General features: G+C 51.0%; 6 protein-coding genes across 6 annotated transcripts; 5 read left to right on the top strand and 1 right to left on the bottom strand.

Annotated features, from left to right (window-relative positions):
• Positions 1-1,446: 1,446 nt before the first annotated feature.
• VFPPC_04653 (hypothetical protein) lies at positions 1,447-1,818 on the top strand (the record flags this gene model as incomplete). Its single annotated transcript, XM_018283972.1, has 1 exon — positions 1,447-1,818. The coding sequence occupies one exon, from the start codon at positions 1,447-1,449 to the stop codon at positions 1,816-1,818; it is 372 nt and encodes a 123-aa protein (XP_018145268.1).
• Positions 1,819-15,365: 13,547 nt separating this feature from the next.
• Positions 15,366-15,731, top strand: VFPPC_17706 (hypothetical protein; the record flags this gene model as incomplete). The annotated part of the gene is made up of 1 exon (XM_022429395.1): positions 15,366-15,731. One exon carries the CDS (start codon positions 15,366-15,368, stop codon positions 15,729-15,731), a length of 366 nt encoding a protein of 121 aa, XP_022285567.1.
• Positions 15,732-16,031: 300 nt separating this feature from the next.
• Positions 16,032-16,676, bottom strand: VFPPC_17705 (hypothetical protein; the record flags this gene model as incomplete). Its single annotated transcript, XM_022429394.1, has 1 exon — positions 16,032-16,676. The coding sequence occupies one exon, from the start codon at positions 16,674-16,676 to the stop codon at positions 16,032-16,034; it is 645 nt and encodes a 214-aa protein (XP_022285568.1).
• A 62-nt stretch (positions 16,677-16,738) lies between these two features.
• Positions 16,739-17,182, top strand: VFPPC_17704 (hypothetical protein; the record flags this gene model as incomplete). The annotated part of the gene is made up of 1 exon (XM_022429393.1): positions 16,739-17,182. One exon carries the CDS (start codon positions 16,739-16,741, stop codon positions 17,180-17,182), a length of 444 nt encoding a protein of 147 aa, XP_022285569.1.
• A 1,777-nt stretch (positions 17,183-18,959) lies between these two features.
• On the top strand, positions 18,960-21,882 carry VFPPC_13678 (ribosomal protein l24e; the record flags this gene model as incomplete). Its single annotated transcript, XM_018291452.2, has 3 exons — positions 18,960-20,064; positions 20,943-21,647; positions 21,737-21,882. 3 exons carry the CDS (start codon positions 18,960-18,962, stop codon positions 21,880-21,882), a joined length of 1,956 nt encoding a protein of 651 aa, XP_018145271.2.
• A 1,906-nt stretch (positions 21,883-23,788) lies between these two features.
• On the top strand, positions 23,789-25,576 carry VFPPC_04659 (hypothetical protein; the record flags this gene model as incomplete). The annotated part of the gene is made up of 1 exon (XM_018283975.1): positions 23,789-25,576. The coding sequence occupies one exon, from the start codon at positions 23,789-23,791 to the stop codon at positions 25,574-25,576; it is 1,788 nt and encodes a 595-aa protein (XP_018145272.1).
• Between the last annotated feature and the right edge of the window lie 1,673 nt (positions 25,577-27,249).

Below are 27,249 nucleotides of genomic sequence, written 5' to 3' on the forward strand. Positions count from 1 at the left end.
TTGTGAGTGTGTTGTGGGATCTCGGTCATTTTTCTTGCCACCAAGATCTTTGCCTTGATATAGGTTAGGTCCAACTTTGGTAAAAGTCCTCTTGGATCCTGACGGCATCATACACCCGTACTTGGAATCAACTTTAGGTGAGTGTGTCGTTTGGTTCGTACCATGTTGTCAGTGGTCATAAATCTAGGCAAGGTTGTGCTTTAAGTTGGTCGTCATCGACTACAATACTATCTTCAGGATGAGATGTCAGCTCCAAAACAAAAGACTATACTATACTGACAACTATTTGCTGCAGATATAATTTCCTGAAGTATGTGTCAAGTGTCTATCCTAACGAAAAGCACATAGAGCTGTGCTTGGCGAAGAATCATATTCTAAAGCGGTCTGCTCTCGCATGCATTCATCTTCGGATTGAGTCTCGGGCTTGGTGAAGTCCGAATATGTTGATCTGTGCCAACTCGGACACTGCTATGCACACCTACACTTTCAACTAGAAGGCCTCGAGAACCCGATCTAATAGACCGAATGAATCCACGAGAGCGGTTACGACATGGTCTTGACAAGGATGCTTTTGACAGACTCAACCGATACAGAGTCAACTCTTACACCCACGTTGTCAGATCCAACACCAACCTAGAGAACAATTCATTGTCATTTCTAGATAGGCAGCTTACTTAGGTCGTTGTCAATACCTACAATCTGCGTCATGTATTCATCAACTCTTTGTCGATTCTCACAACACTCAATAATTCACAATAGTTCAAGACTCATTGTCAGAATTCATCTCAGTACCAGAGTTCGAGTTTCAAACTCAAATCAACTTTTCCCAACACAACAACTCCAACTGCAAAACACATGTCCATCGCCAACACTATTCCCACTGTGTAATTCACAACCATCCCAAGATCGATATATTAATCATACTTATTTCTAATAACAACCACTAGCGCGTCTCAACAAGACAGCTTTCCAACAAAACACTAACCAAACACAACCTAGTGCTGCTTATTACACCCCAAAAAGGAAGGTACACTAGCAACCGATTAGGCAATCTCCGTATCAAACAGTCTGACTCACCAATCAACATCGTGAGTTCCTGCACACTGTGCTTGATATCACACTTGTACCACCGTGAATACATTCACAAAACGTAATTATATACTATATTTAGAAACATTTTGCTAGTGGCTTATTTGTTGTCACGGGCAACAATATATCTCGCGGTAAGCGCGGTTGTGAAGAGGTGATTTCTGCGTTGTCAGAAGCAACAACGCAAGGAAGACGAGTTTCAAAAAGTATAAATTGAGCATTCGTTGTAAGAGTTGGGTTATCAGACTTTGTTGAAGCGGGCTATATATCCGATAAAACTCCAGAGACTAGTCCGGTTGGGCTACAACTCAACATCACATATCTCCCAGAAACTTCACCAACTTTGCGCAACTCACCATGGCTCCCTCATTCGAAATCACTCCCCAGGCATTCAGATCGCCCACAGACCACGACGAACTCCGCGTCAGCTTCACCACGTCAACAACGGGGCGCGACCCCCTCTTCCCAGCGACGTACCTCCAAGTATCGTACAGGTTCGGCAGCGGCCAGGAAATCTTTGGCGAGATCTTCACTCCGCGGGATATCATGAGGGATGTTTCTGGGAACGGGGTATATCACATTGCTGTGCCGTTCAAGGATGTGCCGATTGCGATGGTGAATAGGGAGGAGGACCTGGATGCGGAGGTTAGCCTGCATGCTTGGAAGGACTTGAAGTATTTGAACAGTTGGGTTGTTGGGGAGATTAAGGATTGGGGGATGATGCGGTGATGATGGGAGGAGTTATTGAGTTGGGAGACGTGTTATGGTTAATGGGATGGTATGAGTTGTGTTGAGGGTAGGGAAAGTTCGTGTGGATGAGTTGGTGACGAGGGATTCTGATGATATGTGTATTGGAGAGGGTTATTGTCAGATGATCATGTTTGTATCATATGGCGTCTTGAATGGACTTGGTTACTTCGTCTTGATTACATCGTGAACGTGCTGCTTTGCTGATATCAGAAATGTGGCACTATCAAAGCAACCAAGTCACTTCCCTTAACCATCAGAAGCAAAACTCACTTGCTACACCCAAATTCTACCTTGTTCTAAACCGTCCTTGCAAGCAGCACCATCCTATGATTCATTTGAGCATAATAAACCCAGACACCACATACTCATCCCTTCGCCCGTACAACACCAACCCCATCTCCAAACCCCACGACGCGCCTACCGGCTCCCGGCAGACGGACCAACCCGCCACACAAAACCCGTACAACATCCCACAAAGTCCCGTATTCTTCAGTCGTTCGTCCTCGTACTACGTCCCCCACCGCAAGGGCACCGCACGGCGGTACGACTGGACCCGTTACTGCGCAAACGCAGCCGAAGGCTGTACGATCAGGATCATGCGCTTGAACGACGTGATGTTGTACATTGTGTCAAGCTTAGAGCCTCGGGGCATGAGACATGTTTAATGGATACGAGATTTCGGAAATGACATAATATAATGGAAGGTTGGAGGTGGGTTCATTCTCGGTGAAAACATAGTCGTATATTCGTCTTGAATGTAACACAAATGACAACTTTGGATGTTTGTCTCATGAGGGTAACGCTTGTTTGGGTTTGGTAATTTGGCTGCTCGTATTTCTTGGATGTGTTTTTATCGAGTATTACAGTGATGGGATGGGATGAATAACTACGTGACTTGAGGACAGGACGAAGTTGTTTGTGGTTTGGGAGTTGGCTGTCCATGTTGGAGCTTCAGGCAGGTGGACGCGTATGTCTCTTTGTACGATGGATATATTCAGTTCGGCGTGCTAGAATGATTGTATAAAGTTTACTGTCTGCTGGGGGCGCTTCTGCTATGATGTATGGTATTCTGTCTGCTGTTGCGGCGACGGGGTATCGTTATCATCTTCCTGCTCCTCGCTGAGGATCTTCAAAATAATACAACTAAAACTCTTTGGAGTTCTGGTATTACGGCGAAACTGTCGAGAGACAGAGAGGCATCGAGGCAGTTCACCTCAGGCAAAAGTAATTAGATTGACTTCATTTCATGAAACGTAGTGGAAAGTTCATCCGGAATAGGGAATGGGCCGGTTTGAGACTATGTCACTGAAAACGGGGGGTTATCCCGAGCGATCAAACATATTCTCACAACATCATGTGTCTTGGCTTTGTGGAGATGATGGAACTACACAACTCCCCATTCACTCACGACAACTTGGGATGCTAACCCCAAAGTTTCAAAGAATTAACTCATTCTGATAGACAAAGGAAAAGCATACTATTCGGTTTACCATCATGTGAGCCTCTTCTCACCGCTATCTACACCCGCCAATTCCACTATTCATGACGGAATCATGCAGCCAAAACGACGCAAGGGAGAATACAGCTGAAGAAACCAATGTTCCGGAATGCTAAGTCCAGTGTCATAAGCGTACACCCCCAGCCCGCTGCATACATAATTGGTGCAAAGCATAGCCTAAGAGTCTGAGGTAGCACTTTGGCATAGGAGGAGGCCATGGCTTTCGGCGGAGTTGCAAAGTAAAATTCGCAGAGTCGACCCTAAAAAGTTGAGACATGCGTTGGCGCAGGGTAGCCGGCTCAGATTGCCTGTCCTCACTTTTTTCTTTTCATATCTCGCGTTGGCTACTGTATTCCATCCATATTCTACTCGTAATCGGCTTCCCCCAAAGCAAAGTGTCTGATGACCCGCATTCGGCTGCCTCGAGTGACCGATGGTGTTCAGATTGTTCAGATTTCCGATGAGTTTGCGCCGCTTACTATATTAGTGAGCCCACTGATTGTCAGGAGGGGTTTTTGTCATGTCATGGTACAATAAAAGTAATGCTAGTAATACGATCCTGAGTGTCGGTAATCTCCATTGTACCAGGGTCTGCAAGACTAGTGGCTTGGGGATATTGGTGTTTGCTTTCCACAGGGCCAGGTGAGATACATAGTAGTACTAGTGTGGTGTTCAAGTTAATTTGCCCGGGACGAAACCACCTCACTTTCGTCATGATTGCGACAGAAACAACATCCAACGCTGACAGACCAAGACGGCAGCGTTCGGGCATACCTCCTCGTTTTGTTCTGTTGACTTTTCCTTTGTTCTTTCTCTCAACAGTCAGTGGATGCTAACAGTTCCATCGTCTCATTTGTTTCTGGTCAGTGTGAGCTGAAAAGAACAAAAAAAAAAGAGAAGGGCCATGCAGGCTAAAACGCAGACGCCACCGTCAAGACCAACTTTGGACATCCGTAACAAGCACTGTCCCGATACAGCAAAAGCGGTAAAGCCATCAATGGTTTGACAAATTCCAATGACAACAAACCTCCAAAGAACAAAAACATGCAAGCCTGTTATGCATAGACTTGACAGGCGCAAGCACAGGCCAGCTGATGAGGTTTTCCAACTGGTCCTCGAAGCGAGCTCCAGTGGCTGAGTTATTAGCATTTTGACCAAACAATGGCTCATGCTCTCTCGTTCTCTCTCGCTCATCCTCGAATGCCAATCCACGTGTGCCAGGATGCGCGATGGTCACCTCATTGTTGCTGCAGAGCCGCCCCTACCAAGCTAAACGAGACGAGTTCCTGACCGACAATTAATAGCGTGCATGAGAAGCCAAAAGCAAGCGGCTTTTGTGGATGTGTTCCCGCCCCCATCTTCTGTCAAGTAAGCTAGCTTTATTGTCTCCAGGCTGGATGATCGCGGTGACTGGATGCGTGGGTCGTTGAGATTTCAGGCTTTCAACTTTGTCGAGAAACGAAGCCAAACTCATGGGAGAGGGAGTTCAATGCAACTGTACTGCAGAACCGTAAGTAAATACCGAACAGCACTACGCCGTATACCGTATTACGTACTTGCGGAGTACCGATTTACATCCGGCGCGGGTTTCAACTAGCCCGTATCGACGGACTACTTCATAGAGAGTACGTGTGAGGAGGTACGTACCAAGACACGCCAGACTTCATCATCACTGGTGTCGAGGCTCTCTGATGCAGATCCGAAATCCCTGCTCTTTTCCACCGAGCTTGGGGAAAGGGGCGGGGATCCGAGCTCATGGGTGTCGATGTATTTCCACGGCTTCATGGCTGTGTTGTGCTTTGCCCTTGTGTCCTTCCCGTCCTTGGCCCTCAAAGCCCTTGACTTGAAGTACCAACCCGCAGAAAGGCGTCCCTGTCCTGATTGATCTTCAATCTAATTTTTCGTGTCTTCCCTAAACTGCCCCAAAAGGGTGCTTCCCGCATTGCATTTGGATGTGCCGCAAATTTTAAATGCACCAACTTGCACGGAGTAACGCCAGCCCAGCTTGTGGCACACCTGTCCGCCATTTTACTCTCATACGTAATATGTGATGTACCTGTCAAGTTTCATCACCAGTTTGCTATATATAAACAGCACACTCGGGATATTTATATCACATGTGAGGCATTTATCCTTCAGTTGCGACCCGAGGCTGCCGTCCAGTTGCGCCGGAGGTATCAGGCTGTGGTGCCAAGCCCAACCTCCCCCTTACGAATGCCACTGTCCTTCTCTATTGTCAAGAGGGATTCCTTGCCGCAAAGGCCAACAGATAGTTCGGCACTGGACAAAACAGGAAATTGTTGGAAATCCATACAGAGAGCTATCATCCAGAAGTACAGTACTGTATGCAAGAGATCTGGAGCAACTTGGCTCCAACGAAAGGCGTTAGTGTGCCAAACAGTTCTCCTGTGAGCCAACTAACCAGACTGGAGCTAAACGACCGCACCGTGCGATGGCCTGATGCTCTTTGGCTAGAGTTGGTTCCAACAAGGTTCATAGAAACAGACCTCAACGAATTGGTATGAAGATATGTTCCGCCAACGCGACATCCGAACTTCAACTCTTAGTCTGACACGCCAGGCCTTGTCCACTTCATTTCGCGATCGCGTGACGACGTGTCCTTCCTGGCCTTCAGCACTCGATTTCGCTGGTAAGGACGAGGGTGGACATGTTGAAACTCTGGTGCCATATTGCCCGGGTGGTAATTAGCAGGGAGGATGGGTATCCACTGGTGCATGTCGGGATATACCGTTCTGCTGGCGCCTCTTGGGCTCTTTGCTGTCGTTGGCAATTTCCAGAGGGCCTTTTGCACCACCCGGCTGTCGTTTGAGGTTCCCCGATCACCATTGATTGGTTGGACTCGAACATACGTGACGCCTCCCACATCCCCTTTATCCTTTTCTTCTTGATACAAGTTCTACAATTAGTATTCCGTAACGCCCAGGTCGTGTTGATCGCGCAACTCTGTCAAATACGGCATTGACGTGAAAGTAACCGTTCTCAACTCGATTATTACTTCCAATAGAGCAGCGATTTTGTGAGAAGCCATTAGGCCATTGAGTGAAGACGCCATGAAATGCTGTTCTGCTCTGTAAACAGAACATGTCGCCCCGTATTCCCTCTCTTCTTGAATGACTTGTACTGCTGGCTACACTATGTGCCGGCAAATGCACAACTTACAAATTCTGACTCGACTTGGCCAGCCTTGACAGGAGGGTCTTTATCAAGACCATCATCTATCTGCGCGTTGGTGTGGCGCATGAACTATGTCCGCAATCAGGTATTGATCGGCCAGTTAGCCAACAAAATAATGCTGCATAAAACGTGTAATGCATTTCATCCAGCATGATATGGCATATGCACTTTCAACTTTCGGCCATAGTGAGACAAATTCAGAAGGGGGCTGCAATGAGACAACCCGGAGGGTGCTCCGTTAGGTCTGAGGAGGTGGTTGAGCAACCCGCAAATGCTGTCATTAACTTATGTTCTCGATGGTGAAGAATCCAGGATCGCGGACTAGACCAATTTAACTCTTGCGAATCTCCTTTCGTTTCGGTTTCGTCAGCACCGGATATTCATTTGGCCCCCCACACGACCCGTGCATCCTGGTTCACATACTCCGAACGTTCTGTGGTGATGGGTTGCAGCAAGTCAAGAATACCCAGACTGTTCCGGCAACCAAAGCCAAATGGATACGTTCAGAGAGCCCAAATGGAATGTGTCCCACATCGAATTGCATGGGGGTGTGCGAATGCCTCTTTGTTGGCCCAAGCCAGCCACAATTGCGTGGAGTTTGATGAAGACATCAGTTGAAGGATCACTGCATGAAATGAAATTGGAGGCCCGCTGCACCATGACCATTTTTGGATTTGCCAACCAGTTTTTGGTCTGGCTGTCTCCGTTTTCGCACCAGCACATGTCTGCAGGGAAAAAATTACAGCCGCAGTGCATTGAATATCGAACATATGCTCGGGCGCCACTGAAAGGTTGGCTTGAAATGTGACATCCCAGACAACCCCTGGCCGCAGAAGGGGTTGGCTTGGGCAGTGCGAAGACCATGCATGACTGACAGAGTTATCTGTGTTGAGAAATGTTGGCTGGTCCAGAAGACCAAGGTTAAGAAATGGCCTTTTGGGACAGTGAGGGTAGTCAAATGATCATTGTCGTTTCCATAAGATTGCAAGAACCCGAATTGAACGTCCCTGTGACTGCTCGCCCCGATGTCATCTTGACAATGTGATCTTGTCGTCCCGTCTTTGAGAAGACCGTTGGTTCGACGAGGCGGGATGAGTGAAGGGGATAACATGTTTCAGGGATGAGAACACGCTTAGCAGCTTGGAGTACAATAGCCCATCTAGAATACCGCAAGAAGTGTCGATCAATACGGACACTGCTGCTCGCAGTGACATTGCAAATCGCAATACCGTCCATGTGATATTTATAGAGCCAACGTTTTCAACTAACTTGCTCTGGCTTTGTTTGCATTGCTAGTGTTGTTATCCAAACACTCAGTGAGATCTCGCATAATTAGCCATCGGACGGCAGCTCCGTCGGGCTGCTCAATTTGCTGGGGCTGCCAAGGTGAGACGTTTCGATGCCCCGTCGTCGAATGTTCTGTGCATAAACCATCAAGGCCTTGATTTTTTATCTCATCATTCATAACTGTCCTTGGTTGCAATGCGGTGTGGTCAGGCCAACTGTTGGTGTTGGCCCAGCTCCAGCCACTCGTTCACGACATCATGATAATCCCAATGAAACAATATGTTGTAACATGCCAAGACTTAGCGTCCAGAGAACTTAATCAAGTATTTGTTGTCCTGTTTAATAACACGTCTAATCGTCTCCGATCAGCTCTATCATTCAAACCCAACGCAGATACACTTACATAGGCCAGTCGCCAGCAAGCAGTAAGGCTCTCGGAATATTGTGTGCACCCCTGTGTACGTTCTTGCATCGTCCTTGGCCGAAAATTTGGGCTCTGATGTGGTATTTGAGACTCAGATCTAACAATCTGCCAGCTTCCTTTGGTGATGAACATGCAGATGTTATGCTCATATGGGGGCGACAATACGTCCAGTGCTGGCCAGAGTATTGTTCTCCCGACATACTTAGCTCTAGGCTGGTTGATTGAAACAGGCCAGAAACTTACGTGATGGCCACGAATATCTCGGCATTTCGCCCTGAACCCAATTCGTGGAGCTCCTTGTGGTTTCATTGTTTTGAGTGAAAGTCTCATTGTGCACAGGAGGATGTTGTTCAGGTGCTGATCTCAAGCTTCGACTTTGGGTGGGACTCAGCCAGGGCCCCGGCCTACCATCGTTGAACTTGCAGGCCGGTCAAAGCTCAAGGGTGTGCGAGTCTTCCATGGGTAGATGGTGTTACAAGTTATCCTTGTCCTCTGAGCTGCCTCGCACTCCGCACGCATGTACGCCAGCTGCTCGACCGTTGCAACTTTAAACTCTTCTGGAACAGCGGGGATGGCCAGGTCAATTCCAGATGCGCGACGCAAGGCGCCCTGGTCCCTGGGCGCCTTCGTCGTCGAACATGGTGGTGGTTGGAATGTCTTCATCGGCAGCGCGTTTAGCTCTTCAGCCCTACACGCGGGCCGCCCCCCGAGCTTGCGTCAAGGGAATCAACCTTGCATCGCAGGCATGGTCGTTGACCAACCCAATATCAACCCATCGCTTTGTGTGACACTTTTGCTCGGCAGGTTCGAGGAGATCACTCGCGACTTGGCACCAATGATAAGACGAATAAACAGTACCTCTCATACTGCAGGCGACAGGTGAGGACCGGCTGGCGTGTTTGACGGTGACTGAGAGACTTGGCCAACCCCGCCGCAATTTGGCAGATAGCCCTTTCCCAGCCCAATTTGGTTGCCAATCGTGGAAATGCGACACCAACCACAGCCATTCCTGGTATGCGTTGAGCATCATAATTCCATTGAAAATAGCATCAGAATGACCACCGAACACAAGCTCAGAGACCACAGCACCGTCGTCATGACGTGGCTCTCGAGCAAATCGACTGAAAGGTCGTGTTACCCTGCATACCTGCGGGAATATGAGATGCCGGAAAGCAGGTTCAAGCTCCCGTTCAAAACTGCATTGGGGGTGGAAAGCGTGCAGAAACAGGGATCACTGCCAGAAGCAGTGTTCCAGTGTTGTCTCCTTGGCTCTCGTTGAAGTGGCTCACACTCCACACCATACCAGGTCATTGTCCGCGGTGGCTCCGGTCCCTGCGCCGCTCACCGTCATAGGACCCATCATTTCCACTGCTCCACGTGCATTTGACCGTTGCGCCTCGTGCTATGCTGGATTAGCTCTGGGCGGATAACGGACTGGAGTCGTAGGCTGGTTCACCTTGAACTGAGCTTTGGATGGAGCCCTAAGCCGGGTCCCCTGTGCCCAGGAGTGGCGGTTGTGCCTGTCTGTCCCCAGACGCGGGAACGGAGACCATCTGACAGACGACGATGCGGCAGCAGTTGACGTGGTTTGATGCATACAACCCTGACAGTGTTTATATAAACGGAGGAAACTAGTCCGATCACTAGAAAACACGGTGCTCCTCGGTGTCTCTGCAAGAGGATCATCAACATTCAACATGCCACGATGTCTCGACGTCTTCTTCTCAACGTCTGGCTTCACCAGCCTGGCGCCTCAGGCAAACTCAGGAGCGGAGACAAAGACGGCAGGTACGACTCGCAAATGAATGCTGCGCGTCAACCGTTGGCTTATTCGCCAGACTTGACCAAAGACTGGGGACATCGCCAGAAGTGCGGGTCCACATAAGAACCTCCTTTCTTGAGCCCCTCTCTTTAGGCCGAATTTTTGTTTATCGGCTGAAGAAGCAGAGAAAATTTTTTACAGACATGTGTGATTGAGCGAATGAGCCCTGGACAGGACTGAGCAGTCGGCCGTACAGAAATTGTCTTCAAGCACTGGGACAAAGGACGCCATCTGCTTCCTCCCGATTAGCAAAAACTCACGACTCAGTGGAGGTGGGTTCCTCAAAGTCGACGATGGAGGCTGATCAGTCAGTGTGCCAAGCATCGGCACCACTCGCCCACGTTGAGGAGCAAATGCTAGAACCAAACTACGGAGCACCTACGCGAGGCATTTGCGGCTTGATTGAGACGCGCACTCAAAAGATATGCCGACTTCACACACACTCTCTCACACTCTCACACACAAAAAGCGGTTCCGACCGACGGCGGCATTCTGTTCTGGGACTGCCAGCGCAACATGGCGCTGAGCTCAGCTAGTTGACTCTCGGCAGGTTCAAACATTGAAGCCACCAGACCAGACTCGTCAAGCCTCTGGATCCCATTTCAAAAGCTGTCCTGACTCAAGCAGCCAGACGCCACCCACGCCATCAACGGTGCCGTTGAGTTTGTCTCGGGCTCATATTGCTAAGAATATGTGCCAACATGCGAATTCGAGACTGCCCTGTGACGTTGGTGGTTGCGGGCTTGCAGTACCTTGTCGGGTCAGTAAAGTACTGTGCGCTTGTGTTCTATGTTGTCCTGTGCTCCTCCCATAACTTTAGAAATCTTTGACAGGTCGTCTCCAAGTTTCTCGGCTGTGTTCACAGATGTTGCGACATGATCTAGATTGTGATGGGCACTCCCTGTCAGCTTTTGAAGGGAACGGTTCCTACCTGACCTGCTCTTTTGAAGTCATCCTCTGGCCAGTCCTTGCGATATGGACTTGAAATACTCCGTACATGACGAATGGATGTGGGAAGTGGTCAACAAAATGGGACCCTATCAAGACTGGTTGGTGCCTCATTTCAATCATCGTGCGACACACAGGATACAACTCGGAACAATATCGCCAAGTACACGAGTACATGAATACCTGGCTGCATGCTGGACCCTTGTGACAGATGAACACAGATGAACAAATCCAGCCAGATCAAAGAGATTATTCGAGACAGGACTGCGCTGTACAGTACGGTACAATATACATGTACAGCCCGCGTTCCGGCTGTCAACTGTCCAACCAACATCAAGTTCCCAAATAAAGACCAATTAATTACCCAAAGGAGATGTCTCGTCTGCCTCTTGATGACCAGGCACACAGACGATTCGGAAACTAGTGTAGAACGCCGGCCAGGCCAGGGTTGACTCTGGAGAAACAGCCGGCAACATTTGGCCAGCCCAAGCCAGGGACGGGCAATTTGAGGAACACGTTGAACAGACCACCAGGCCAGGCCAGACTGGACCCAGCCAAAGCCCCCCCTGACCAACATTGAACCTACCAGACCTCACTTCACTTCACTCAACTTGCTTCAATGTCTGGTTGCTTGCTTGCTTACCTGCTTGGGCGCCTTGACGCCTCTTGTGCCTGTCATGGCTCTGAGAAGTGACGACTGAGGTTGCTCTGCGCGGAATATTGCGGGTCAAATCTCCAACATTGAATGGCCCTCCACGTCCATGTCTCCATCAACATGAACCCATTCGTTCTAAAGCAATTCACCAAGACTTGTCCAGACTTGTCTTGTCTTGTCCAGTTCAAGTTGAGTCAAACGGGGTCCATCCAATGCTGTGTGCATTGCAGACTAACCCCTTCCCAAGCCAGCTCATCCCTGCACCTTTGTCTACTGCACTATCTATTTCTTCCTCTTTTGTCTCTTTTTCCAAAACTCTGCGATCAGACTTTGGACATTGAGGCTGTCCAACGGGTCCCGTAAACTCGAGCATTTCGACAGCACCGGCCGTGTACGCTTTCATCGCTGCATCTCTGCATGTCAGTTCGTACCAGACTGTTTTTCACAGCAGCAAACCACCAGACAGCGAATTGCTCGCCGACGTTCAAACATTCCTGCACCAAGAAACAAAAAAGTCTGGACTTTTGCACCTTCTTCACCCCCGACCAGTCGCATTGATTCTGGGATTATTCGCAATATCACCCTCGTCTCGCCGACTTTTTCGTTGCCTTTGTCAAGATTGCCAGGGCTCGAGAGCCAGCGACCAGGTCACACTGCTTCTTCACATCACGAAAAATTGGCGAAGTCGACCATTTTCTAACTTTGCCAACAGTACTCCGGACTCAGATCCGTGGACTCGAGAACCAACACCGACCCGGAAAGCGCCCCCAAATTTCTTGTGGTTGCTCATCACCCAACACGTTCGGTGCCCCCCATCTTGCTGCATCTTTGAGGGTCGCAGCAGAATTGACCGCCACCACATCAATATTTTGAAGGCGTGCTGTCTTCTTTTGTTCATCTTATACGAGACATCTTTTGAACGACGACGATATCCCGGCTCATCTACAAAAGCCAGGAGTTCTTGCCGTTCCTTTTTTGTCGTCACGACCACATCGCGCAACGGGTCGCTTCCTGGCACCCCCCACTACCCAGCTTCCCTGGTCCTGGAGAACTCTCGCAGGCTGGTTCAGGTACGGACGACATCATTTTCTTTGGGCTGCAGACAAGCAGGGGTGGTCACTTGCTCCAAGTGTTGACCTGTGCTTGCTCACTTTGCCTGTACCAACCAGACAAAAGCAGACTGGACCAAAGCAGACTTGACCAGACTCGACTTTTTCAACTGCCTGCCCCAGCGCCATCTTTCATCACCCACAACCAGGGTTTAGTGCTGACCCCGGCTGCTGACACCATTAACAGCCAACATCTCCACTCCCGGATCCTAGAATCCCAAGAATCCAAAAACCCCAAGCTCCTGCGAGCTCACTTGGCCTCAAAAACCGAAGCTAAACAGCCCTTGGGTCTGCTCGAAACCTAAAACAGGTAAGCTCAACTTTTCCTTCGTGTTCTCAAGTCCCTTGGACGTCATGGCGCGCCATATCTTTTCTGTCGTTTTGGCTCGCGTCCCATGGCTGGACCACAGAAATTGTCCGCCGTCGAGAGAGCGATGCGACGTCGCCATCCGTTACTAGCACCATCTGGTCATAGTCCAACGTGGCGAATCCAGCGGCCTTTGATACCCTTAGCCTTTGCTGTGTCGACAACGGCAGCCGACGGGACTTCGGGCATTGAATGGACCGCAAACATGTCAAACCAGACCAGATCAGATCAGACCGGGCCAGAGGCCAGGCCAGGCGAGGCCAGACCAGAGACCTCTTGCGGAGCAGTCGACTCGAGTGCAGACTGTGGACCCAAGTGGTTGTTGTGCATGATGTGCTGCACGGCGTTCTGCGCTTCTCTGCTGCATTGCAATTTTGTGCGCCAGTCTGGTCTGTCTGCAAGCTGTTCATCTGGGACATTGGCCGAGGTCGAGCGCAGAGACATGCTATCCGTTATTATTCTTAGCCCTCCCCACCCTTGCGACGCCAATAACCCTTGCACTATCCGTCTCGGCGTCGAGCTTGGGACCGGTGCCGATTTGTTGGAATTGTCAACCCCGTTGCTCTGAAGCCTCGAGGGCTTGACGGGGCTTTTCATCATGCCATGCTGGCGGATAATCCGATGACGGCCACTTCAGTCCTTCTGAATCTGCATCTGGGCTCCCCTGGCTCCTCTGGCTCCCTCTGCCTCCAATTTCAGACGCTGCTTTGTGCTCCGGCTGCAACTGCGACGCCCAGGCCAACATTGAACTTGACCAGACTTGATTTTCTACCCCGGTCCAGGCACAAGATACCACTCTCAGCACATGGGCATTGCGCCACCCCTGTCATCACTCTTTGAATATTCTTCCAGACCCATGCAGTTCAGACTAACATCCTTTGTCTGATCAGACAGCTTGCTCGCATTTGAAAGGAAACATTTTTGTCCCTTGATCTCCTCGATATTATCTCTTTGCGCAGACACCTTCGCTTCTCCTTTGGCATCGGCCACCCCCAGGTATGTGTTTCCGAAATTTTGTGCCGAAGTAGCACCCGTGGATTGGATGGACTCGAGCCCGACGTGCATGAACTCTCAGTCTCTGTGCACCACCATCAATTTCTGAGGGTGGTGTGTTGTGATTGATCAGCACATGGACGCGTTTGCCAACTGTTCGCGACTTCAATTTCTTGTCTGTTTCCGTCCGTTGCTCTCGTCCCTCCCCGACGCGATTGCACTGTATGCACATAGTTGTTTTCTCTCCGTTCACTTGGCTAAACTATGCGAATTGCAACGTTTAGGCCTCTTGCGGATCTAGCTCCCAAATCAATCTGCACCCGCACACGTGGCACTGGATAGACAAGACAGGCAGAACCCTGTCTTCTCTCACCTTGCCATATCTTTAGCAAGACTCTGTATCTTGTTTTCTTTTTGTTTGTTTCCGTTGCTTGGCATCAATCGCCCTGGCAGTTTTAGGTATGTATGCACATACATGTCGTCCGTCCGTCCCTTACATCCTGTGCAGTCATGGTTTAGACTTGAAAGGACTAAACGGCTCTGCACTACCGGTCTCTTTACAATTTTTCGTTTTTTTAATGACTTACGCTAATAGAGTCAAACCAGTCTCTGCCGCAGTTTTGCCTTCTGATTTGAGGCAGACTTGCAGACAAATCGCGCGACGATTCACGCAAGTTGCAGCTAAGCGTCTGTGCCTTGTTCCATACGGTGTTCACAGGTACGTGGAACTTCACCATATTGCGCTGGTACAAGCATGGCCGTGCCCATCTATCGGAATGTTACGATAATCGTGGAGCATGAGGCGCATAAAACCGTTTCAAACCGTTTTCCTTTGCTCCATTGCTGTTGAGTGTCTTGTTGCCGGCTGGGCGGTAGTTTTTGCTTTGCGATATACATCTCCCGCCATCGAGTATCGACACCAGACTAACAATCTATTACAGACGCAGCATCACATCCACGCCAGCTCTATGACGGTAGCAATGGCTTCCCATCCGCAAGTTCGCGGTCATTTCAAAGACGAACCCGTCGCTGACCCTGTAAGTTACGTCTCCTATCTTTCATTTCACTTCTTGCATCGGATGCCCAAGCGGCCGCACCTAATGCACATGTCTCGGTCAACAACTTATTCCGCTGGGTTACCATGAGGAAACACACCCGCCACCCAACTTGGACGGCAGCTATGCTGTCCAATTTACATTTGTGCGAGCTGCTCAAGTGATAGGCTCTGATGACCTCCGAATCGCCACTTTCACGGTTCTATTGCTTTTGTGAGTTTGAGAGTTGTTCCAAGCAACGAACCAAGCTGGTCGCAAGGTTGACCGGCTCAGGACTTTTTGGTGGGTTCGGCGGGACATCTCCTGTTTCACGACTGACCAGGGTGGCCATTGTCGACCAGGGAGGGGTGGACCATCAATTTGTGGCACATCGTACTCAATCAAGTCTGTTGCACTCGGAGCACCAGGACGAAGTTGAGGAGGAGGGTTGGTGCATGGTACGGCAACCTTCACACAAGCTCCGTCATTTGCATATTACAAGACCGTTGCGACTTGGCGCGTTGGACATACTACTTCCGGAGCGCCATAGTCATATATGACCCTATTTGCTTTTTTCAGCGAAGCCTTCCCTTCAGTGCCTTATCATATGGCGGGTAGTTTCGTCAGTGTGGTACGTATGGTCGGATATCTCCCTGGATGACGGACTTAAACCCGTCGCGCGAAGTCGCGAAACAAATCTTCAGAATTGACAACCGTCGAAATCTGCGTGGAAGGTTCCATTCGCTGTTTTGAGATGGTGTGGACCATTCAAGAAAGCTTGACTCTGGAGCCGACGCTCGACACCACACGCACACACGCGCTTATTTTTGCTCTGGAAGTCGACGTGGATATGACTGTAGTCAGTTGGTGGAGATTGCCAGGTCGTCTGCCCAGCGCCTTATGTTCTCATTTATGGCCAGTCGCACATCAATGTTCAATCCCAGTGGGTCCCTGGACAAAGGCGGTGGCTGTCGAAAAGGGTGAGGTGCGCCGAGTGGACCATCGTCACCTTTTTGGATCATTGTCTTTGCCAGCCAAGATGCCGCTGCGCACCAGGCACCAAGTGAGCAACGGAGAGAGGCACCGAGCCGAGCAGAACTGGCACATCGTTTTGGCCCATCTGTATGGAGTACTCTGTACATACGAACATTACGGCGGGCGAGTTCAACAGTCTGCCCGTGACGGAAAGCCGCGTCCCTTGCCGACTGATGTTTGTCAATTGCATGGGCTTTCTGTCGCTGAGAGGAAGACTTGGCCTGACAACGCAGTGCCACTGTGGCCAGCCAGCCTTGATCAGGTTTACTGGACCAGATATTTTGTATGTCCTGTTCTGCACTTTGTCGTGCTGGACAGTGCCGTACATTACGTTGCAGTGCAATAGGCTTGGGTGCGAAGTGTCCTCCTTCCCGGCGTCGCTCATTTTGACCGTTGCAACCTGTCTGCTGGAACCGACGCGTGCGCGCAGGGCCTCCCTTGGTCCTTGTCCTTGTCGACAGAATCGACATCGAGGTGGCCAGGAGCAGTCAACACTTCTTTGGAGGTGGTGAACAAGGGGCGGCAACGGGACATGGCTTTGGCTGGATCCGTGGGAGCGGCTTGCCCCCCCTTCCTTTCCAAGGGCCCAGAGCCAGCAACAAACGCCAACTTTGCCAACATCTCTCGACCTCCAACCTTGAAATCAATGCACAAGTGTGGATTGACGGATGGCTGGATGGATGGATGGATGAATGGATGGATGGCTGGATGGGACGTGTGCGTGGTATGGGATGGAATGGTCTGGTCGGGTATGGTGTGCAGACAATTGCAGCATGTCGTTTGCCTGCATCTCATGAGTATGAGTGGTGCTGCTACCACACCGCTAGTGGCCGCCCAACAGCACAACGCACCAGACAAGACCAGACAGACAGAAGCAACGGCATCCGGATGGATGTCATGTCATGTCATGTCATGGGGGCAGCTCCAGGCAGCTCCAAGTAGAGCTGCTAACATTGAAGGAGCAGCGGGAGACTAAGAGACGAGAGACGACAACGCCACGGACCAGAACAAAATGGCAAGGCCACGCAGAAGGTCATCATGGGCGAGCTTGAGCCAGTCAAAACAGCCAAATGCAATCCCGGCTGAATCCTGGCCCGCTCTTTAGTCCCGGTTCTCGAATGCCCTATTGGGCAGCTCGTCCTCTGGATAGCGCTCCCTGACTCCCCGGCTGCCGCGTCCATTGGTCGTTTAATCAAAAAGCTGCAACCCCTGTCACGTTTCTTCCATGCGTTGGCCATCCCTGGTCGCTTCCTCGTTATCCCGCCACCCTCCTTCAACCCCTTGGATGCGCCCCCGAACAATCTCAACGCACGCCACCCCCCCTAGTCATGATGGCCCCCGGTGCCCAAGTCAAGCCAAGTCAAGCCAAGTCCAGTCAAGTCAATCAGTCAGTCAAGAAAAAGGCACTTGGAACCTGCCTGGCCTGGCCAGCCTGCTTGCCTGCTCCTCGTCCTGTCCTGTCCTCTCAGTCTTTATGCCTTTTGAGTCCTCGACGAGAGAGTTGTTCTTTTTTTCCCTAAACTGTACACCTGAATGGTCCAGCCAAGTCTTGTTTGGATAGTTGCAAAGTCATCCTGACGCAATACTACACCAAGTTGACTTGTGTGATTCCGGACCAACTCTCCTTTTCAAGCACGCCTTCTTCTATCATTGCCACTCTTGCGCAAGAGACGAGACCTTGAACGCTAGCCGGATATCCTCCCTCCGCCACAGCACAGTCATAACAAGACGTTGGGACTGCTCGCTGAAGTAGGCGAGTCTGCGCAAGGACGCAGGAGTACATGGTCAGCCAATTTTCTCCATTCTAGCCTCCTGTCATTTTCCGGTGCCGTTTCGGGGTTCACTTGATTATCCTTTCTGCGCATCGTCGGCTCGCCTTCTGGCCCCTGTTTACGTTTTCCCGTGCGATATCATCACTGTTTCTGTTTCTCGCCATATCCCTCCATTGGCTTTCCGTGCAGAGTTGGCGGTTCGTCAACGAAGAGCTATTCCCTTGGGGTCCCATCCCAGAGCCCCCAGAGACACCTTGCTTCCAAGCACTCTAAGCAGGGTTGCTTTATCAGCATTGTCCTCCTGGGCCTAGCACGCCTCACCCGTACTATCCCAGTCTGCCCACCAGGGGATGTCGGCCCACTCCACCACAGCTCTCCCCAGACCAGACCATGACCAGCCAGGGGGCAATAAAACACCAACGCGCCCAACCTCAGCTTGTTTTCTTCACCTGCTCAAGTAATCCTTTCTTGTCAATGTCTTACTGATGGGTATTGCCTCTATGCAGCATCATCCCCACCACCAGCAACAGGGTCCGCCTTCTTCCCAGCATCTGCATCATTCGCGACCGTCGAGTATAGTTCACCAGCAGCATCACCCTCAAGCTCACCAGCAACACCAAGGTCAGCATCAAGGGCACCACTCGCTGCCACCACCACCGCAACACCAACAAAGCGCATACTCGTCGACTCATTCCATACCGCAAGCCTACCAAGCTGGCAACCAGGCAGCCGGCACGCAAGACAATCTGGGTTACTACAGCCATCCGAGTCCCTACAGCACTCCTGGTGCTAACAGCGGATACACATCCGCCGGTATGTTCAACTCTATTTGCCCTGTGATTTCTTGCTTCACCCAAAATATTCACTCCCCATCTCATATTCCCCGCCTGTCGACTTTCTCACTGCTTTCTCATGAGCTCTTCGGTTTGGCATAGAAGGCTGACTTGATGCGATTCGAAAAATGCAGACACTCCCGACATGATGGCCGCCGCCCAAATGCCTCGCCCTCCCTATCCTCCCATGTCTTACCATACGCCGCAATCCAACTCTCCAGCATCTGTCGCCTCCCCTTCGCAACATGATCAGCACAGGAGTCTGTACGGCCAACCGCCGTCACAGCATCTTCAGCAGTCAATGTACTATCAACCTCAATCGCACTATCAACCCATGCCTCACCATCCTAGTGCGTCTCCATACGCCCAGCATGCTCAACACCCACATCATCCGCAACAATCCATGACTTCTCAGCCAAACATGATGATGTCGCACACGGCTCCCCAGAACCAGATGGCACAGCACGCTGCCCAGCACGCACAGGCTGGGATGACTGGAAGCCCGAGACCAAAGATCGAACCTCAGGTCCCTGTCCAACTCCAGAAACAGGCGCAGACATCACCCATGCCACAGACTCAACATCAGCCCAATGCACCACAGCTGCAAAGCCCAGGAAACGCCCCTCCCGGTGTTAACCCTAATGCCGCACCAGGTCCCATTCCCGCGACTACTCCACTGGTTGTGAGACAGGACGGCAATGGTGTTCAATGGATTGCTTTCGAGTACTCCCGCGATCGAGTTAAGATGGAGTACACCATTCGATGCGACGTTGAATCTGTCAATACCGATGAGCTGTCTCCCGAGTTCAAGCAAGAGAATTGCGTTTACCCAAGAGCCTGCTGCCCTAAGGACCAGTATCGTGGAAACCGTTTGATGTATGAGACTGACTGCAACCGCGTTGGTTGGGCTTTGGCGCAGCTTAACCCTCCGCTGCGAGGCAAACGAGGCCTGATTCAGCGAGCAGTCGACAGTTGGCGAAACAGCAACCAGGACCCACGACTTCGAAGTCGACGAGTTCGCCGGATGGCCAAGATGAACAACCGCAAGCAAGTCCAGGGAACACCAACGCCGCACCCAGGCGCAAATCACCTCCCAGGACCGAGCGGACCATCAGGCATGCCAGCAGCTCCCGCTCCCATGGGACATGGAGCACCACCCATGGGCAAACCTGGAATGGGTAGCATGGGACAGCCTTTGCATCATCACGCTGGGGCCCATGACGGAGGCGCCCCAGGTGGAGGAGATGAAGTCGGTATGTTTCACCAGATGTGAATTTAGAATCCTCGCATCTGCTGCCTTTGCATTGCTTGTTTTGCCTCTTGCACCACAATTGCACTGTACGGGCTTACCCGACTCACCGTTGCGTTGACTTTATTTCATGATACCAACTCCTTCTGCTCCATCATCACCTGTTGCTGCAAAAAAAGTTCTTTGCGCTCTTGACAAAATGTGAGCCCTCGTGGGCACTTTTCCTTGTCGGTTTTTTTTTTCGATTTTAAATACCTGTCTTGTGCGACCACAATGTCCCTTTCTTTTATCTCTCTTTCCTTATTGTTTCTGGGAACGGGTTCTGTAACATTTGCCATTTGAGTCGACTCTCGATATTTTCTAGTCTCTTTTTGATTTATCTTTTTATGTTTGTCATATTATGTAGCATGACGGTCTTTGATGTCGGCCGGAGTTGCCTCATGACCCGAATGCGATGAGTGTGGAAAGAGATTGCTATCCTCAGTATTGTAGGAGCTTTTCTCTTTGAGACCAAGACACTGAAAATATTCTGTACATTATCATAAAGTCGCATGAAGTTGCGCTGCTGTCAAAACTCTTGCATCGTGGCTGCTGCTTGTTTTATGCGACTCTTAGACGAGCTCAATTTGTGCCTGTTTTGGCTATAAAAGTTTTATTCCTGTGCAGGCAGTCAATACTCTACAAAACCATTGTTTCATGAGACAGAAGAAAAATGAGAAAAGGAGAGACAAGATGCAAAAAAAAGGAAAAAAGAGAATTTTACCTTTTTGTCATTTTCGTTTCATCGTCGATATGGATTCGCTTGTCCCCACCCCAATCCAAGACATTTTTCGCCTCACTCAAATCTTGTTGGAGAGCTTTGGGCTAACTGAGATTAATGAGGCCACGGCACTGCTTACGAAGATCAACACCAGCATCACCAAGGAACTACCGCCCAGGGCCATCATGGTGGGGGAGACGATGTGAGACCTGCGCATGTCTTCACTGGTTACGTTGGCCAAGGCTACCCTGCCAGTGCTCAGGGCGGGCCGATGTCTCACATGGCTCCCCGAGCAAGTGGCAGCAGTGCCATTCCCGCGCGATCACACAGTCGAGCCCATGCTGATGAACCGGAGGGTCTCTTCCCTGATGTGCCGGAGGCCAAGAAGCGAAAGTTCATTCTTGTGGATGACAACATGCGAGGTGGCCAAAGACTCCGCGTTCGAGTTACTCTTGACGGCGTGGACACCAATGAAATTCCTGACAGTTTCCGAAAAGGGGCCAGCGTATTCCCTCGAAGCTACTTCCCCCGGGAAATGCAAAGCCCACCTCCTAGCGCAACCGGATCTCAGTTCTTCATGGACGACATGTCCGATGACGGAATTCAAGAGACAGAAGGCCGGGAGCTCGGTCGACGGGGTACTGCCAAGTCAGCTAGCCAAACTATGAAGGTGAGCATGGCTGAGGGCCAGGACGGCGAGATAGATGTGCCAAGAATGAGGAGGGCGTATCGCGGGAAGGAGGTGAAGCTTAACGACTTGGCTTATCGCATGGCATGGCTTCAGAGTCGTGTTTTTGCTGGTCGGACTGTGTTCCTTCAGCGGGCGTGTGAGTATTCCCCCCCTCCCTTTGATGTGGAGAGCTGCTGGCGAGAGTAGATGGAGTAGGAGTTCCGTCGCTAACACCTCTCCGAATAGTGGACACGTATCGAGGTAAAATTCGAACCGCTATTGAAGGAACGATGCAGGATGTTGCAACGGTAGCACCTCATTACGAGACTCGGGCCGGCAAGCGACGATGGAATGATCGAAAACGACGCGGCGAGCATGGCAACGACGAGTAATGTTGTATTCTGTCAACATTTCGATTTGCGGAGGGTTTTGTCTCGTTTGGACTTGGACTCGGACTCGAACTCGGATTAATAAGTTCCTCTTTTTGATTTGACGCGCTGGCTACTTTCTTTCTTGGTTTAGACGACGACTATTATTGTGTTTCGCACCTGCAACGAGCTGATACCGTTGTGTGGCTATTTTTAAGCTCTCTTGTCTTTGTTGCTTTTTTACTCGTTGACACGCACCACCTTCTCCACATGGAACACATCATGGCGTTGAAAGCAAACGAAAGCATCGATTTGCAGGCTTCTTCACACAATGAACAAGAGGAGACTGCACTTTTGCAGTTTGTTTTGTTACCACGGCGGGCGGAACGGAAGACCTTAGCTGGCACATCAGGATCTTCTCTATCGTTTTGCTTTCACGGGGCAACGCAATCGTCTATGCTTCAAACATTATACATACCGGGATATTTGTTCGCTTGTGTACATGGGCTGGCTGACTTTTTGAAATACGACAAATGGATACATGACAAAAACAAGAAAGTGGGATATGTATATAGGAGTGATATGGTTCGCGCGGGAACATGCAAACAAAGCCTTGGACGGCAGTGAGACCGAGATATAATACAAATATTACACATAGAAAAGTGCAAACATGGGCCTCTCAGATGGAGTAATCGTGAAGGCAATTTTGGGATAGATGATATCGAGGACTGAGCTGTGCCTTTGTTCGGAGTGGTCTTTGTTAATGTATTGCCCCGTCTATGTAGAGCGGGCGTGTGTACATTGACCAAGCAAACAAGTCTTTGCTTATTGTTCATCAACGACGGTGACAGTTCTCTTTGTTCCATACTTGGTGTCACTCCATGACTGGAAAAATAGGGGAAGATACTTGCTTCATGGCTCATGAATGACGTAGGCTTACGGAGAGGGTGGCTTCACCTAGGATTGAGTTCATGCAGCATACTTAAATTGAACGAGTGGCATATGCAGGGTCCTTGCAAGTGAGGTGTTTGGCATATTATCCGTCAACTACTCGGTACTTTACCTAGGTACCTACGCATGGAGTACTTGAGGATGAGCCAGGGATGCATGCTGAGGCGACTTGGCAAAAGAGTTCGGCCATGGGACAGGATAGCTGGGGTTTTGAGGCGACTGAGACAAGACGATTAAATCTACCAGTGTACTGGAACTTGTTGCACCGCCAGAAATTGGGTTTGATGTTGAAGAAAGTTTGAACCTTGTCGAGGTGCCCTCCCTTCTAAACAAAAGGAAGTAAAAAAAGAAGAAATAGAAACAGAAAACAAAAAGCGAGACAAGACCGGGGTAGGAGATGGGCAGCGGCTGTATCGATTTGAAAGTCAGACATTGGCTTCAATGTTTCCTTGGCAAAATGTCAAGTCTCTCGACAAGGGACCAGACCAGACCAGACTGAGACTCCAGACTCTGGACTCCGCAAAAGGGCTGAGAGGATCCACCACACCAGAAACGAGACCCTTCTTCAGCTCCACGAGACATGGAGGCCTTGAATGTTGGTCTCTGCCGATGGCGCTAGTGCGGCTGCGATTCACCAAGGTAGTTAGTCAGGGTGTAGGCTGGCTCTGGTGATTTCCTACCGCTTCAACGACATCTGGCAACCCAACGTCGTCGGGTCCGTCGACCCGGGAAACAACAGACCAGACGCTGTGCTTTGATATCCGACGATATTCAACGTCCTGGCTAGAGAGATGCAGCCAAGAAAAAACAGGCACCCCTGACACCTGTGATTTCCAACGCTGTGCAACGCCAACTCCCAATTTTGCACCTCCCCTCCTCGAACGACGACGACAAAATATAAAAACGACGAGACCCTCCCACCTACCTAGGTACCGAGGAGAGGCAGCGGACGAAGGCTCCCCTCTCCCATCCGGGTGCCATGGCTCACCACCGCCACAGGGAGAGTTACCCGCCGCCGTTATTCGTAGCGGAACTCGACACCGCCCCTATCCATGGCACGGTTGCTTCGCCGCAGGGCGGGCTCGCCTTTGAAATGCCAGGCGAGTCGGCGCCTGTGCGGGCCGAGGAGAAGAAACCGGCTAGAGTGGCGGATGTAGGCGAGAATGTGCAGGCGAACCCTTGGCCGTTTTACCTGGATCAGGAGGTGAAGCTGGGCGCTGATGCGTCCGCGGAGGGTAAAGACAAGAAGGAGGAGGCGGAACAGGCGAATCCGTGGCCGTATCATGGTCCTGCGTCGGGGGACGATGCTCCCAGCGCGACGGTATATCCGCAGGTTCAACAGAGTGAGAAATCTACCACTTTGTCAGGCGGCGTTGCGGCGATGAATCTAGAATGGAAACCGGCACAGAATGAAGCATCACCGCAGTTGGGGAAAACACATGATGATTCAAAAATGGGAGAGCAGACTCTGAGTGCCGCGTATCCGGCTCCACTGCGCGTTTCTCGTCCGAACAGCATATCCATGACCTCTCCACCGACTATCAAACCGTACAGTCCGCCGCCAGAGCGGGAGGACATTCCGGCCGGAGGACTGGGCACTTCTTTGACGGGTGTGCCGCCAAAGTCACCGATTCAAGGGCCGCAGTCGCCGGGTGTGCCGTACAGACCGTACAGACCACCTGAGTCGTCGCCGAAGCAGACGACGATATCTCAGTCTCCGAGTGCGGCGGCACCGCCTTTTTATACGCCGTTTAATCCTGATTCTCATTCTAATTCTCGGCCGGGAAGTCCTCTGAAACAGGGGCCATTTGATGATGCTGTGCAAAATACGGAGAATGGGACGACGAATGCGCAGAGTCCTTCTATTAGGCCGTTCTCAGCACCACAAGTCTCTCCTGCACCGTCAACAGCAAGTCTTGCTCAGAACATCGCCCCTGCGCCAACACAAACACCTGCGCAGTCACCACCGCCAGTGAATATGGCAGCTCAAGCACCGCTGGTTCAACCGTCGCCCACACCTCCTGTTATGACGCCTGTTTCTCCCATGCCTCCATACCGATATACCCCGTCGCCGCATATACCCTCCCCAGCATCACCGTATATCATCCAACAACCTACATATGCGCCGTCGCCATCTCCACAATCCCCCTACGCCAGGCCACAAGTCCAGCACGCCAACACGGATCCCTCACAACCCGTATATACGCCGTCCATATACCCCGGACCCGGAGTAGGAACACGGCCGGACTCCCAACCGCCGCAATACCCTTCATACCTGCCCCCTCCGCCGTCTCCATATCCCTCCCAACCGACGTATGCTTCTCCGCAAAGCCCGCCACTACCATCTGGCAAACCTCCCCCGCCGCTACCGCCCCGACGACCAAACGCTCAGTATGGCGGCTTCGGCGGCGGTCCTGCCAACGCGACGAGTTTCCCGCCGCCCCCGAAGACGCACTACAGTCCGATGCCGATGCCGCCTCGTCCCCAAGGGGGCGGCGGCATGTCAAGCACCTCGCTGTTCAGCTCGAGCTCTGCGAAGAAATGGCTCGATAAGACGAGTCAAGTCCTTGAGAGTAAGCTCGAGTCTGTACTTCAGGGTCCGCAGGGTCCTGCTCATAGACCTGCGTATACGGGTCCGCCTCCGCAGGCGTATCCTGCTGGACCTTCGGGAGGTATGCCGCCGGGATATGGATATGCGCCTGGGCCGTGGGGACAAGGATCGGGACCGGGACCGGGACCGGGACAGCCGCCTCCGGGGTGGAGGTAGGGGGATTTGGAGTTATGTGCATTTAGCGTGGCGTTGGAAGCATGTTAGTTTAAAGTGTCGTTTAGACGTTCCTATTCTTTTGTTTGGGGTGCCATATTCTAGACGTGGGCTGTGGTGCCGTTATATGGAGTTCTCAAGTAGTATTTAGTATGTGAGAAATTAAATACACACGTATAGGCTACTTGGTTTGATTTGTGCTGGAGATATCACCTTTGTGGGATTTATGTACCAATGGTTTGTGCAATACTCCTGGGATTTAGGGGGTCAAATGCGTCACAATGCTCCTGGATTTACTTGCTAAATACTTGCACACAGCTTCTGGAATTTACGAACCAAGTGCTTGTCCAAACTCCTGGGATTTACGTACCAAATACGTCACAATGCTCCTCGTAGTCCATACCTGGATGATAGATCGCGTGACTACCAGATGCGTACCAAGATCTATACCAAATAAAGAACCGTGTAAGCCACACCACAGTGCCGAGACATCAGGTTACTATATCTTGCATTGGCTGACTTGCCTGGACACAAGCAAGCTGAGCTGGAAGACATGGCGTCGTGGTACTGTACCTCGAAGTGTTCAAATAGTGTGATCCCCACAGCATGTGCTGTACATTCATGCAAGCACTCCAAACCAACAGCTGACGGCATGAGCAGTTCCTCGCACCGCAACACTTATCCACACCCTACGGCCGGCAACTTCAGACGGAACGAGATACGGTGATACATGGCGAACCATTCAGGCACCAAGGTAATACTGCTCGCTTCTCCGTCGTGTTGTGTCGACGGCAGCCTTGTTCGCAAACGAAACGTCGGCTTCCTGCATCTCGAGGCGCACTTCTCTAATGGGCCACGGAATTCCGGGCGGCGATCGACTAGTGCACGGCTGGAGTCACCAGACATCTGGTTGGCGTCATCTCCTGCATACCGCTCTCCAATAGATGTCAATCAAGTACGTACAGATCATACGCGAGACCCTCGTTGCCCATAATAAGGGCGATTGGTGACTTTCAAGATCCATGTGCGTGTGAATATGTCTACCCCCTCTTCTCACTTCGTGGCTTTGGAAGTCCCCCAACATGGCGCTCGCAGGAGCTCAGCATTTACCTGATGGACGTTCTGACAGGGCGTTTTCTCCATCAGTGGTGTGCAAGGTGCGCCCTTTGGCCATGATTCAGCCAAGAGCCTCATGCTTTATTTTGCCTTTTGACAGGACTGGTCCGACTGTCAGTTTGGGCTAGGCGACGTTGCCGCCAAATATAGATGATGTTGGCCCTGTGCATGACAATTGACAGGGGCTAGCGGCACTGGTAGGCCAAGAACGGATGAATTGGCCACACCTGCGTTACTTCTGTGTCGATCCGTTCTAGACGGCAACAGATTCGTGTCAATTTGACCAGTTGTTTGCGTCCTGCTGTACCGAGCACGGAGAAGTCCAACGTGACCTGCCTTGGGAAGACAAACAGTCTGTGCAGCTAGGCCATGGTTCAGCGGTGCTCGCCATTAGCGACTGAAATAGCGGTGGCAAAGAGGCGAGCGAGCGAATAAATCCATTGCCATTTTTACAGTGTTTGCTGTCTATTCATATCCGAGTTTCCCACTCTGTCACAGCGTCTGGGGTGCTGGATTGGCTGAGCCGGAAATATGAGTTGTGAACAATCAAAGGCCATTCA

This window comes from Pochonia chlamydosporia, chromosome 3 (assembly GCF_001653235.2).
Source record: "Pochonia chlamydosporia 170 chromosome 3, whole genome shotgun sequence".
In the NCBI taxonomy this organism is placed as follows: domain Eukaryota; kingdom Fungi; phylum Ascomycota; class Sordariomycetes; order Hypocreales; family Clavicipitaceae; genus Pochonia; species Pochonia chlamydosporia.